This window comes from Rhinatrema bivittatum, chromosome 3, assembly GCF_901001135.1.
Source record: "Rhinatrema bivittatum chromosome 3, aRhiBiv1.1, whole genome shotgun sequence".
Classification (NCBI taxonomy): domain Eukaryota; kingdom Metazoa; phylum Chordata; class Amphibia; order Gymnophiona; family Rhinatrematidae; genus Rhinatrema; species Rhinatrema bivittatum.
In genome coordinates this window covers 142,698,747-142,712,518 of record NC_042617.1, presented here as the reverse complement: position 1 = coordinate 142,712,518, position 13,772 = coordinate 142,698,747, and the positions used below count along the sequence as shown (strand labels likewise).

The 13,772-nt window shown below is 52.5% G+C and overlaps 1 protein-coding gene across 2 annotated transcripts in view; it reads right to left on the bottom strand.

Moving 5' to 3' along the window:
• CRNKL1 (crooked neck pre-mRNA splicing factor 1) overlaps nucleotides 1–13,772 on the bottom strand; it is a 67,227-nt gene that overhangs the window by 41,948 nt on the left and 11,507 nt on the right. For both annotated transcript variants that reach the window (XM_029593766.1, XM_029593767.1), the window contains exons 4-5: nucleotides 7,983–8,141; nucleotides 7,388–7,554 (exon numbers count right to left, since the gene is read on the bottom strand). In XM_029593766.1, coding sequence (XP_029449626.1) covers nucleotides 7,388–7,554; nucleotides 7,983–8,141 — 326 coding nt within the window. The remainder of the gene's footprint in view (nucleotides 1–7,387; nucleotides 7,555–7,982; nucleotides 8,142–13,772) is intronic.

Here is a 13,772-nt window from a genome sequence, read left to right as displayed (position 1 = left end):
TGAGGTGGCGCAGACGGCAAGATTCTTCTGAATTCTTATGCTCATCTGGCGATAGTAGCGAGATGGATTGGTTGAGATGGAAGTGAGAAACCACTTTGGGGAGGAAGGACGGGACCGTGCATAACTGGATGGTTCCCAGAGTGAGCCTGAGGAACAGCTCCCGGCAGACAGTGCTTGTAGCTCAGAGAATCGACAGGCCAAACAGACTGCCACCAGGAAGGCTATTTTCCATGTTAATAGTCGGAGGGACAGGCCGCGGAGAGGTCTGAAGGAGGCTCCTGCTAAGAAGTCTAGGACCAGGTTGAGGTTCCATAGAGGCACTGGCCACTTTAGGGGTGGTCGGATCTGCTTGACTCCTTTCAGGAAGCGGGAGACATCCAGGTGAGAGGCTAGGCTACCGTTCTCACTCTTGGTTCCGTAGCACGACAATGCGGCCACCTGTACCTTGATGGAGTTATGAGACAATCCCTTCTGTAGGCCTTTCTGCAGGAATTCCAAAATCGCGGGGATTTTGATTAAGCGTGGGATGATGTCGCGGTCCTCACACCAGGCTTCGAATACTCTCCAAATCCTTATGTATGTTAGGGATGTGGAGAACTTGCGTGCTCGGAGCAGGGTGTCAATTACTGCCCTCAAGTATCCGCTCTTCCTCAGGCGAGTCCTCTCAATGGCCAGGCCATAAGAGGGAATCGAGCTGGGTCCTCGTGGAGGATCGGCCCTTGTTGGAGCAGATCCCTGTGTGGCGGTAGCAGGAGAGGGCTCCGTCAGTAGCCTTCGCATGTCTGCATACCATGGCCTTCTTGGCCAGTCCGGGGCCACTAGAAGTACTGGCCCCTTGTGGTGTTCTATCTTGTGGACGATTGCGCCCAATAGGGGCCAGGGCAGGAAGGCATATAATAGCGTTTCCTGTGGCCAGATCTGTACCAGGGCATCGATTCTCTGGGACTGAGGTTCCCTTCTGCGGTTGATGAAGCTGGGCACTTGGGCATTGGATCAGTTTGCCAGGAGGTCCATGCTTGGTGTTCCAACAGCTTACTATCAAATGGAATGCTGTGGTTGACAGTCTCCATCCTCCTGGGTCTAGACTTTCTCTGCTCAGGTAATCCGCAGCGACATTGTCTTTCCCGGCGATGTGGATGGCAGAGATCTCTCGAAGGTTCGCTTCCGCCCATGACATTAGGGGGTCTATTTCCAGAGACACTTGTTGGCTTCTGGTTCTTCCCTGATGGTTGATGTAGGCCACTGTTGTGGCGTTGTCCAACATGACTGAATGATTTGCCTCAGAGTCTGTGGCCGAACCGTAGGCAGGCTAGTCTGACTGCCCGTGCTTCTAGGCGACTGATGTTCCATCCCGACTCTTCCTTTTTCCATTGCCCTTGGGCGGTTAGCTCCTGGCAGTGTGCTCCCCATCCTCGTAGGCTGGCGTCCGTGGTGAGCAGGATCCAGGTTGGTGAGGATAGCCTCACTCCCTGGCTCAGATGGTCTTCTTGTAGCCACCATCGTAGTTGGGTCCGAACCTTGTCCGGGAGCTGGAGATGAACGGTGTAGTTCTGGGACAGCGGATTCCATCGTGATAGTAGGGAGCACTGTAGGGGTCTCATGTGTGCTCTTGCCCATGGCACTACTTCAGCATGGATGCCATGAGGCAGAGGACTTGGAGGTAGTCCCATGCTTTGGGACGAAGCTCGCTCAACAGGGTTCGCAACTGGGTCATCAGTTTTGATCTCCTTGTCGGTGTCAGGATGACCTTGTCTTGTTTTGTGTCGAACTGAACTCCTAGGTATTCCTGAGATTGGGAGGGTTGCAGACAGCTCTTGTTTGTGTTGACCACCCACCCAAGGCTCTCTAGTAGAGTTTTGACCCTGTTGGTCACCTGGTGACTTTCCGCTGGGGATTTGCCCTGATCAGCCAATCGTCCAGATAAGGGTGTACGAGGATTCCTTCCTTCCTCAGTGTTGCTGCCACTACCATCATGATTTTGGTGAACGTTCGGGGTGCTGTGGCTAACCCAAATGGCAGTGCCTGGAACTGGTAGTGATGGTCCAGGATCATGAAGCATAGAAAACGCTGATGCTCTTGATGGACCGGAATGTGCAGGTAGGCTTCCGAAAGATCCAGGGATAAAAGGAATTCTCCCGGTTGTATCGCCCTTATGACCGAGCATAGGGTTTCCATTCAGAAGCGAGGAATCTTCAGGTGGCGGTTAACCGACTTGAGGTCCAGGATGGGCTGGAACGTCCCTTCTTTCTTGGGAACGATAAAATAGTTGGAATAGTGCCCAGTATTTAATTGTTGTGAGGGCACCAGTGTTATAGCCTCTAAGGCGAGTAATCTGGTCAGTGTAGCTTCCACTGCCATCCTCTTGGAGGGGTCGTGACAGGGGGATTCCACAAACTTGTCCGGAGGGGTGTGGTGAAATCCAGATAATATCCCTCTCGAATGATGGCTAGGACCCACTTGTCCTAAGTTCTCTTGACCCATCTTTGGTAGAATAGGGCAAGTCTGCCCCCATGGCTTCCTTCCTTGGATGGGTCGGCAGATTTTCATTGTGGGGTGCGGCTGGGACCCGGGCCTGAGCCGGCTCCCCTTTTGTTGTGCTTGTTCCGAAAGGACTGGCTCCTGCCTGCGGGGCGAGTCGCTTGATATGTGCTTCTGTATGGGTTGAAGCGCTGTGATTCTCTGCCCCTAGAAGTTCGGGGGAAGGGTCGCTGGTTCTCTTATCCCTGTCCTCCGGTAGCCGCGGCAGTGGGGCTTCACCCCATTTGTTGGCTAGCTTCTCTAGCTCGCTTCCGAACAGGAGGGTTCCCTTGAAGGGCATCCTTGTGAATCTCGTTTTGGACGATGCGTCGGCCAACCAGCTTCGGAGCCAGGGTTGTCTTCTGGCCGCCACGGCTGATGACACGCCTCTAGTCACGGTGCGCACCAGATCAGAAGCAGCATTCATGAGGAATGATACTGCTGGTTCCAGGGCTTCCCAGGGAGTGTTGTTCCTGGTCTGTGATAAGCAGGCACGTGTCACCACGGCACAGCAGGCCACTATCTGTAGAGACATAGCGGAGACGTCAAAAAAGACTGATGGATTCCAGACGTCTGTCTTGGGCATCCTTGAGTGCTGCTCCTCCTTCGACTGGGATAGTAGTGCGCTTCGAGACCGCGCAGACCATGGCATCCACTTTCGGACATGCCAGGAGATCTTTGGTAGCGGGGTCCAGAGGGTACATGGCTGCCAGGGCCTGCCCCCCCCCTTTAAATGTGGTCTCCGGGGCTTCCCCATTCCAAGCCAATTAGCTGCTGGACGGCTTGTAACAGTGGGAAATGACAGGAGGTCTGAGGGAGTCCCTCTAGGAGGGGATTTGTCTTAGGTTCCCCCGAAGCACTTGTGCCCAGGATAGCGAGCTCTTTCAAGCTGTGGGTAACCAGGTCTGGGAGCTCATCCTTGGTGAAGAAACGGCTCATGTTTCGGTGGGGTTCGGTCCCTGGGGGGGGGGCTTCTGGGCGGTGGAGGCACTTCTCTGGGCATAGAGGGTCCCGGGATGTTGAGATCCTCTGGCGGAGGCTGTGGTCGTGTTATCGGAGGCCCCGGCTGCATGTGGACGAAAGTATGCAGGCCTTTGAAGAATTCTACCCAGGAGATAGATACTGGGTCTAAATTAAGAGGCGATGTGTCCCTGGGGAGCCCTGTTTGAGGGAGGCTCCCGCTGAGGGACACGAGGTCCGGTGTACTGTTTGAGAAACTGGATCCCAGCACCAGCTGGGGAGGGCCATGGGCTGAATCCCCCAGGGCTTCTTCGCACTGTATACACAGGGCTGTGGCCTCCTCATGCTGTGCAGCTCTGATGTGGCATACTGGGCAAAGGCCCTAAGCCTTGAGCTTCTTTCTCCGGTGGTGATATGGCTTCTGCGTGTAAAATACAGGGACTGGGTGGCTTAGTTATGCGCTCCGGTGCGTCAAAGTTGTGTGCGTTTGGTAAGCGCTCAGGGAGACGCACGCGCTGTTGTGCGCACATACCGAACTTATGCGCCTGGCACAGTAAGCATGTGGCTATGCGCGTCACTTGTGCGCATGGCACTTGGGCACGCGACGACGTGCACACAAGATATTTGTGCGCATGGGTTGGGACGGCGGACAGGGCTGCGAAAAGGCCAAGATGGTGACGGCGACCACACGGACAATATGGCGACCACCTCAGAGGGTCTCCACGTGGGAGGACCCTCGGATCTGACCGGGGCCTAGCCCTGCTAGGGCTGATCAACCTGGTAGCACTGGCACCGGCTGGCGACCTGTGCGACTCTTCGAGCTTTGGAGACTGGAGACTTAAGAAGTTTTCTACCTTACCTTGTCTTGGCGCTTCCCGGTCTCGTTCCGGGCAGCCTCCGGCTGTGGGGGGAGAGGGAATTACCTTCACCGCCACACTCTAAGTTGCACCCACTGCCTCTCAGCCTCACCCGATGTCAGGGGCTAAGTCCACGCCGAGGGTCGGCTGCTGGACAGAGGCCTACCTCTGAGGGATCGCAGAAATCAACTTGGGTATTCTCAACTAGGGGAGGGACCCAAAGGGTGTCACTGCAGGAGAGCGGAGCTCATCTGTAGAGGTAAGATTTCTTCTTGATTTGGTAAATTACTCTAACGCTGTGCGAGCGTGCACAGAGTCCCGAACTGCTATGGAGACGGAAAATACTGAATAGCTGCACTTCCTACAGGGGTATATGTACTAGGACTGACGTCAGATTGAAATCTGATCCGTCTCCAACTGCTATCAGGATTACACTATACCCACTGGTCCTGAGTCCATCTGCTACACGCTAGGAAAATTAAAGATTCCATAGTCAGAGGAAGAGGGAGAAGAGAGTAGACCAAGTGATGGACAATATTGGCTCTTACTTTTTACAGAAAGGTTACAGGTAAGTACGGAGTATATTAGAACTCCCCACACGTCTTTGCCCTACTCCTCCTGTCAGTTATCGCCACTAGAAAAATGCCCTGAGCATCTCTCATTGCTTCCAGCCTGTGAAGCTCTTCCGCACCTGAAGATTTATTTGGAGAGTCTGATCAGCACACTAGGAAGAGTTGTTGCCTGAGGTTCCTCATGCTCGGCCTCTCCAATATACTAATAGAACATTTGCTCAGTTAAGAGATTCATTCTTTTAGAAGCTTTTTCATGTATTTATTTAAAGGAAAAAAAAAATCACGTTCTCTGAACTTTACCATAAAGCACGCTTTATAAGCATTAAAACCTACTCCTGTATCATTTAAAAACTTTACTGTTAACTTAATTTTTTAAAATACTTTGAACTGCTCCCCCAGCACCCTCTGTGGCCGTCATGTTAGCAAGAGACCCACTGATGATCTTGCATGCTGGAGCCGGCTGGTCCACGATAATTTTGTATGGCACTACAAGCATCACACTCACCAACCAATCAGATGCCACTGCGGGGATAAAGGAGGGGGAGAATTCCCTTCCCCCTCTGTGGTTTGTGCTGCCGCATGAAAAGCGGACAAAATGGATCCGGGGAGGCAAGCCGCTGTCGTCTGAGCCCTGCAGACACTCTGCGCGACCCTAAACCACCGTTCCCGGTACCTCCTGAGCAGCCCTCCCCCCCTCCAGGGAGGCAGGCAGAGCCCATCCCGAGAAAAGCGCACGCATAGCCATCCACGCGGCATGACAATGACTCTGGGGACCGGTCGACTCAAAAAGAAAGAAGTCTGCGGCGGAGAGTCAGTGTCGGAAAAAAAACAAGGCTGTGGCAGTGGTAAGACAGGGCTGGCAAAGCGGAGAGTCAAGCCCGGCAGAACAGCTCTGCTCTATTTTTTTTTTCCCCCAACCTGACAACAGTGAAGGCTCGGGTCCTGTCCTTTGGGGGTGAATGAGTCGGGCTCCCCGGTATCACCCCCAAATACAGTCAGTAGCACCGGGCAACGGGGTTCTCAACCTCTAGTACCCTCCGCCTTGAATACCAGGGGGGATGGCCCCCGTGGGACCAGACAACCCCCTGGGGAGGCTCAAGAAATTCCTCTTTGCTTTTTTTTTTTTTTTGGGAACCAAAAAAGAACTAAGGCCAAAAGAAAAACCTAACTATACTATCTGTCACTAAATCAGTGTCCCGTTCTCTCTCTCTCTTTTTTTGACTAATTACAGACTGTAAGGATTTGCACCTCCACCATCTGCTGGAGACAGAGAAATACTAATGGACTGTAGGTGGCACCTCAAGGTATAGGGCAGACTCAGTCAAAACTTCTCTGTCTCCATCTGCTGGTGGGGAGGCAAAACCCAGGAGTTTGGACTGATCTGGGTATGTACAAGGAATATAATTTAAGTAAATACATATACTTCTAAAACTCTACACGGTATAGCAAAATTGTATGGCTTAGCTGCTGTGCGGCATATGCTGCCTCTGTCTTTGGGAGGCTTCAGATCCTTCAGGGAAGCACTGTGCAAAACGTGCAATTCGTTCTCTCATGGTTTTCTTTTTCCATCCCCCTCATATTTGGAGCATTCTCTATTTTGTTTAAACCATACAATTTTTTCCTACTCGTTTGGGCTTCTAGTTCAATTAGAACCGACCTGGTATCTGCTGCCATAAACCTTCATTCCTCACTGCCCAGTGATTTTTAACCCCCCCCCCCCCCCCCCCAATGTATCTAGTTTGGTCACCATAGGCTAACTGGCACTAGTGCAGTGACAGTCGGGGAGCACCAGCGCTCCTTCCGGAATCCTGCAATCAGGAGCCCTATATCCAGCCACTGGGTGTTCCCTTTGAGAAAGGACCATATCCTCCTTTCTCCCCCACACCCCACAGGGGCTGTCAATGCAGTATCTTCCAGCTCCAGCTAACCCGGAGCGCGCAAGACTCGATTTGGGGATTAAACTGAGAATTCTGCTAGCAGTCTGCCAGCAAGCCACCGGGCTGGTCTAACATCTCTGAAGTCAGAAAGTTACCGATGCTGCATCTAAAGGCGATTCTGCCTGGCTTTCAACATGTTGGAAAGCACTGCTCATATTACATTTTAGTGGTATTTTCCCTAGTTGATATGAATTCCCTGCTTTATGACAGTTGCCTTCAAGTAGTAGAACAACCTGATACACCCAGGCTGATTTAGGACAGGGATTTCTCAGATTTTGTGCCTGTGGGGGAAAAAGCCTTTCCAAAACCAGACCAGTTTTACATCAGTGTCAATAAAACTGGATTCAAATATATCTGCCACACTGGAAAACATTAGCACGGAGCATGGGATCTTTCTTCTATGGCCGGGACGAGCATGTAAAAGAAAACAAGAAAGAATGAAAAAAAAAAAATCACAGCCCACCAGATTCTCACGTTCATGGAGAAAATCAAACAGAGTGTAAATTTGAAGCTAGGACCCAGGTTGACCATTTCTCAAGGATATATCTCTCGTAAATAGAGCGTGCCCGGTCCACCTCTTTGTATCTCAGCTCAAAGTTGATGTAAGAATGCCATGCTTGCTCATCCGGTTGCCACTCCATCCAGCGTTCAAACACTTGTCGCGTTCCTGCCACATTCCCCAGCATCTCTTCCATGTAAGTGTACTTGTACCTTTTCAAACCAAAAATGGCAAATGCAAACTATGTCAGTTACTAAATGGAGAAAACCCCCAAACAAATGACACTTGTGCTAGCAAACAGTTTACCCAACTTTAATCCTGCAATACCATCAGCAACAATTTTCCTTGTCCCTATTGGGAATGTGTCCTGCCATCTGGGTGCCAGGCCATGTGCTCTGGCAAGATCAGCATGCATGTTCCTTAAGTACTAAACTGGATGGGCATGGGGATGCCAGCTAGGGGACAGTTCGCTCATGATTCCTATTTTTGTTTCTCTTAAATACACTTAAAAAATGAAATGTGAAGGGCTTGCAGGAAGCTAAGGTATGTGTGATTCATAGCTTGTAATGGTTATTCATGGTTTGCTCACCATTTGGAAGTGGGGAGAGTGCAGACTGCTTGGGGCGCACACACAACTTACCAGAACTGATTGACCCTGGGCAGGGTGGTGATGGCTCGATCCCAGATATTGCGGGCATGATTAACCTGGCGGTTCTTCATTTCCATCTCGGCATACTTCAGCCAGAGGGTAACATTTCTGTAGTCCACATCTAAAGCCCGCTCGTATATAGAGCGGGCCCTGAGAGGCAAAAGAAAGATTATTTCTGAAGGCACATGTCAAGTTTTTCAATAGTTTATATAGCACATATTGTTTTATTAGCCATTTTCAACAAACAGTTTTACTGGTGACACTATGGACGAATACAACAGACTTGCTCTTCATAATGGGGAAGGGTCAGACACAAGTACAGAAATTCATGAGATAAATGTGGCCAGTGAACTTTTCCCTATGGCACTAAAATCTCAGCTTAGCTGCCAAGTGAAACATGTTTGGCGGTTTCAGTCTGTTTTCTAGTGCAGGGGTTCTCAAGGCAATCAGGTTTTCAGGATAGTCACAATTGGAGAAATTACTTACCTGATAATTTCGTTTTCCTTAGTGTAGACAGATGGACTCAGGACCAATGGGTATAGTGTACTCCTGTTAGCAGTTGGAGACGGATCAGATTTCAATCTGATGTCAGCCCCTAGTACATATACCCCTGCAGGAAGTGCAGCTCTTCAGTATTCTCCTCGAAAAGCCTTGTGGATATATGTGTGACTGACTGATTGATTAACTTAATAATTTGGTTAACTTGAATAACTTCATAATTTGGCTAAACGTTCAAACTTGATTAACTTGAACTGATTGATTGACTATAGCTGGAGACCGTCAGTGTACTCAACCGGAAAGCGTCGACACCCGGCATGGTGGATGCCCTAGGTAAATGAAAACATGACTTACCCTTGAATTATTTGAGAGACCATGCGTAACGGCAGCCAAGGGTGGGATGCTGAGTCTATCTGTCTACACTAAGGAAAACAAAATTATCAGGTAAGTAATTTCTCCATTTCCTAGCGTGTAGCAGATGGACTCAGGACCAATGGGATGTATAAAAGCTACTCCCGAACTGGGTGGGAGGCTGCCCGTGGTCCACTTAGTATTGCCCTTGCAAATGCCGTGTCCTCCCGAGCCTGAACGTCCAGATGGTAGAATCTGGAGAAAGTATGGATGGAGGACCATGTCGCCGCCCTGCAGATCTCGGCAGGTGACAGCATTCTAGTTTCTGCCCAGGATACTGCCTGGTCTCTGGTAGAATGGGCCTTGACCTGTAGAGGTGGTGGCTTGCCAACTTCTACGCAGGCTGCCTTGATGACTTCCTTGATCCAGCGGGCGATGGTTGCCCGTGAGGCCGCTTCCCCTTGTCTCTTTCCGCTGTGAAGGACGAAAAGGTGGTCCATTCTTTGTATGGGTTCCGACATTTCCAGGTACCTGGATAGGAGTCTGCCGATGTTGAGATGACGTTGACTACGGGCTTCTTCCAAATTCTTCAAGCCATCCGTCGTTGGCAGCGAGATGGTCTGGTTGAGGTGGAAGTGTGAGACCACTTTGGGGAGGAAGGAGGGAACCGTGCATAGCTGGATGGACTCCGGGGTGAGCCTGAGGAACGGCTCTCGGCAGGACAGTGCTTGTAGTTCCGAGATGCGGCGGGCTGAACACACTGCCAGCAAAAACACCGTCTTTAGGGTTAACAGGCGGAGGGACAGGCCTCGGTGGGGTCTGAAGGCGGTTCCCGCTAGGAAGTCCAAAATGAAGTTGAGATTCCACAGAGGTACCAGCCACTTTAGTGGTGGGCGAATGTGTTTGACTCTTTTCAGGAAGCGTGACACATCCAGGTGAAAAGCTATGCTGTCGCCCTTGCTCTTGGAGCCAGGGCATGACAATGTGGCCACTTGTACCTTGATGGAGTTGAGGGACAGACCCTTCTGTAGTCCATTCTGTAGGAATTCCAGGATCACGGAACTTTAAATGAGCGTGGCTTGATGTTGTGGTCGTCGCACCAGGCTTCAAATACTCTCCAGATCCTTATGTACGTTAACGATGTGGAGAACTTGTGTGCTCGGAGGAGGGTGTCGATTACCGCCCCCGAATATCCGCTCTCTCAGGCAGGCCATGTAAGAGAAAATTGAGCTGGATCCTCATGGAGGATCGGACCTTGTTGTAGCAGGTCCTTGTGTGGGGGGCAGGGTTAGAGGGCTCCCTGCCAGCAGTCTTCTCATGTCTGCGTACCAGGGTCTTCTTGGCCAATCCGGTGCCACCAGAAGAACTAGTCCCTTGTGTAGTTGTAGCTTGTGAATGATCGCGCCCAATAGGGGCCACGGCAGGAAGGCGTAGAGTAGAGTCCCCGGTGGCCAGGTCTGTACCAGGGCATCGATCCCTTGGGACTGCGGTTCCCGCCTGCGGCTGAAGTATCTGGATACTTGGGTGTTGGATCTGCTTGCCAGAAGGTCCATGTCCGGTGTCCCCCACCGATTCACTATCAATTGGAAGGCTGCGGATGACAGCCTCCATTCTCCTGGGTCTAGACTTTCCCTGCTGAGGAAGTCTGCCGTGATGTTGTCTTTCCCGGCGATGTGGACGGCGGAGATCTCCTGGAGGTTTGCTTCCGCCCATGCCATCAGGGGGTCTATTTCTAGGGACACCTGTTGGCTCCTGGTTCCCCCCTGCCGGTTGATGTAGGCCACTGTCGTGGCGTTGTCAGACATTACTCTGACCGCTTTGTTTCAGAGTCTGTGAGCGAACCGCAGACAGGCTAGTCTGACTGCCCGCGCTTCTAGGCAGTTGATGTTCCATCCCGCCTCTTCTGCGTTCCACTGCCCTTGGGCAGTTAACTCCTCGCAGTGTGCTCCCCATCCTCGAAGACTGGCATCTGTGGTGAGTAGGGTCCAGGTTGGGGAGGATAGCCTTAATCCCCGGCTCATGTGGCTGGCCTGCAGCCACCACCGTAGTTGGGTCCAAACTCTGCCCGGGAGTGATAGACGTACGATATAGTTCTGGGACCGTGGGCTCCACCATGATAGGAGTGAGCGCTGTAGGGGCCTCATGTGGGCTCACGCCCATGGCACAACTTCCAGGGTGGATGCCATCAGCCCGAGGACTTGCAGGTAATCCCATGCTGTGGGATGAGGATCGTTCAGCAAGGTTTGCAGCCGGTTCCACAATTTTGATCTCCTTGTGGGGGTCAGGCTGACCTTGTCCTCCTTGGTGTCGAATCGGACTCCTAGGTATTCCAGTGACTGTGAGGGCTGTAGGGAGCTTTTGTTTGTGTTGATCACCCACCCTAGGCTCTCCAGTAGAGTAGTGACTCTGCTGGTTGCTTGGCAGCTTTCCTCCGGTGACTTTGCCCTGATCAGCCAATCGTCCAGGTAAGGGTGAACGAGGATTCCTTCCTTCCTCAGTGTTGCCGCCACCACCACTACTATTACCTGGGTGAACATCCGGGGTGCTGTGGCTAACCTGAAGGGTAGTGCCCGGAACTGGTAGTGATGGTTCAGGACTTTGAAGCATAGGTAACGCTGGTGATCCTGATGAATTGGGATGTGTAGATGCGGCGGGCTGAACACACTGCCAGCAAAAACACAGTCTTTAGGGTTAACAGGCGGAGGCCTCCGAAAGATCCAGGGATGTGAGAAACTCTCCCGGTTGTATCGCCCTTATTACGGATCGTAGGGTTTCCATGCGGAAGCGGGGAATCCTGAGGTGGCGGTTGACTGACTTGAGGTCCAGGATGGGCCTGAATGTTCCCTCTTTCTTGGGGATGATAAAATAGATGGAATAATGCCCAGTATTTATTTCTTGCGGAGGCACTGGGGTTATGGCCTCGAGGGCCAGTAGCCTGGACAGTGTAGCTTCCACTGTTGCCCTCTTGGAGAGGTCATGGCAGGGGGACTCCACGAACTTGTCTGGAGGGATTCGTAGAAAATCCAGGTAGTACCCCTCCCGAATGATGGCTAGGACCCACTTGTCCGAAGTTATCTCGACCCATCTGCGGTAGAATAGGGCTAGTCTGCCCCCTCTGGCTTCTTCCCTTGGATGGGTCGGCTGAATCTCATTGTGGGGTGCGACTGGGGCCTGTACCCGAGCTGGTTCCCCTCTTGTTGTGCTTGGTCCGAAAGGACTGGTTCCTGTCTGTAGGGCGGGGGGCTTGATAGTTGCTCCTGTAAGGATTGAAGTGCTGTGAACTTCTGCCCCTGGAAGACCTGGGGAAGGGTCGCTGGTTTCTCTTCGTCTTATCCTCCGATAGGCGTGGCAATGGGGACTCGCCCCATTTGTCGGCCAGTTTCTCTAGTTCGCTGACGAACAGGAGGGATCCTTTGAAGGGCATCCTCGTGAGGCGCGTTTTGGAAGATGCGCTGGCCGACAAGCTTCGGAGCCAGAGTTGCCTCCTGGCCGCCACTGCAGAGAACACTCCTCTGGCCGCGGTGCGCACTAAGTCTGAGGCAGCATCCGCGAGGAATGATACTGCTGGTTCCATGTCTTCTCCCGGGGTGTTGTTCCTGGTTTGTGATAAGCAGGCACGTGTCACCACGGTGCAGCAGACCGCAATTTGTAGAGACATAGCAGCTACGTCAAATGACTGAGGATGGACTCCAGCCGCCGGTCATGTGCATCCTTGAACACAGCTCATTCCTCCACTGGGATGGTAGTGCGCTTGGAGACCACGCAGACCATGGCATCAACTCTTGGGCATGCAAGAAGTTCTTTGGTTGCCGGGTCCAGGGGGTACAGGGCTGCCAAGGCTCGTCCCCCCTTGAAGGTGGACTCCGGAGCATTCCAGGTCAATCAGCTGCTGTGCTGCTTGTAACAGAGGGAAATGGTGAGAAGTCTGTCGAAGACCCTCCAGCAGGGGGTTCGGTTTAGGTTCCCCTGAAGTACCTGGGCCCGGGATAGCGAGCTCTGTCAGGTACTGGTTGACCAAGTCTGGGAGCTTGTCCTTTGTGAAGAAGCGTCTCATGGATTGGTGAGGCTCTGTCCCCGGGGGGAGCTCCCCCTCTTCTATGGGTTCAGTTTTCTCCTCAGAGATGTCCGAGTCCCCATATGTGGGGCTTCTGGGAAGTGGAAGCCTGTGCCTAGGTCTTGAAGGGCCTGGGGCATGAGGGTCCTCCTGTGGAGCATATGGCTGGTCAGCCTTAGGTTCAGTTTGCATTTGAACAAAGGCATGAATCCCCTTGAAGAACTCCACCCATGAGATCGACGCTGGGTCAAAGCTGAGGGGCGCTGGTTCCTTGGGGGTCCCCGTCTGTGGGGAGGTCCCCCTGGCTAGGTCCGGGGTACCCCCTGAGGAGCTAGAACTCGGCCCTGGACTGGGTCTCCCAGGGCCTCTTCGCACTGCATGCACAGGGCGTCTGCCTCCTCGCTTTGTGTGGCTCTGATGTGGCATGCTGGGCAGAGGCCTTTAGCCCTGTTTCTGGAGGTGCCATGGCTGTCAGCGTGTAAACTCTCATGTGCTCCAGTGCGCTTAAGATGAGCGTGTAGTTGTGCGCGCAGCTGTGCGTTCAGTCGTAGATATGCGCCCGGCTCTGTGCGCGCAACTTATGCGCGCAAGGTTTTATGTGCATGTAAGTTTATGCGCACAAGTGCTTTGTGCGCCTAGCTTGAATTGTGCGCTCTCGAACGGTGAGGCGAATAGGGCCAAGATGGCGACGGCAAGCACGCGGGCAATATGGCGACCCCCTCGGAGGGTCTCCACGTGGGTAGACCCTCGGAAATAGCCGGGGCCTGGCCCTGCTAGGGCGGATCAACCCGGTGGCACTTGGCCCGGCCGGTGACCTGTGCTCCTCCTCGAAGACCAGATTCAAGCAGAAGATTTCTACCTTACCTTGTCTTCGGCGC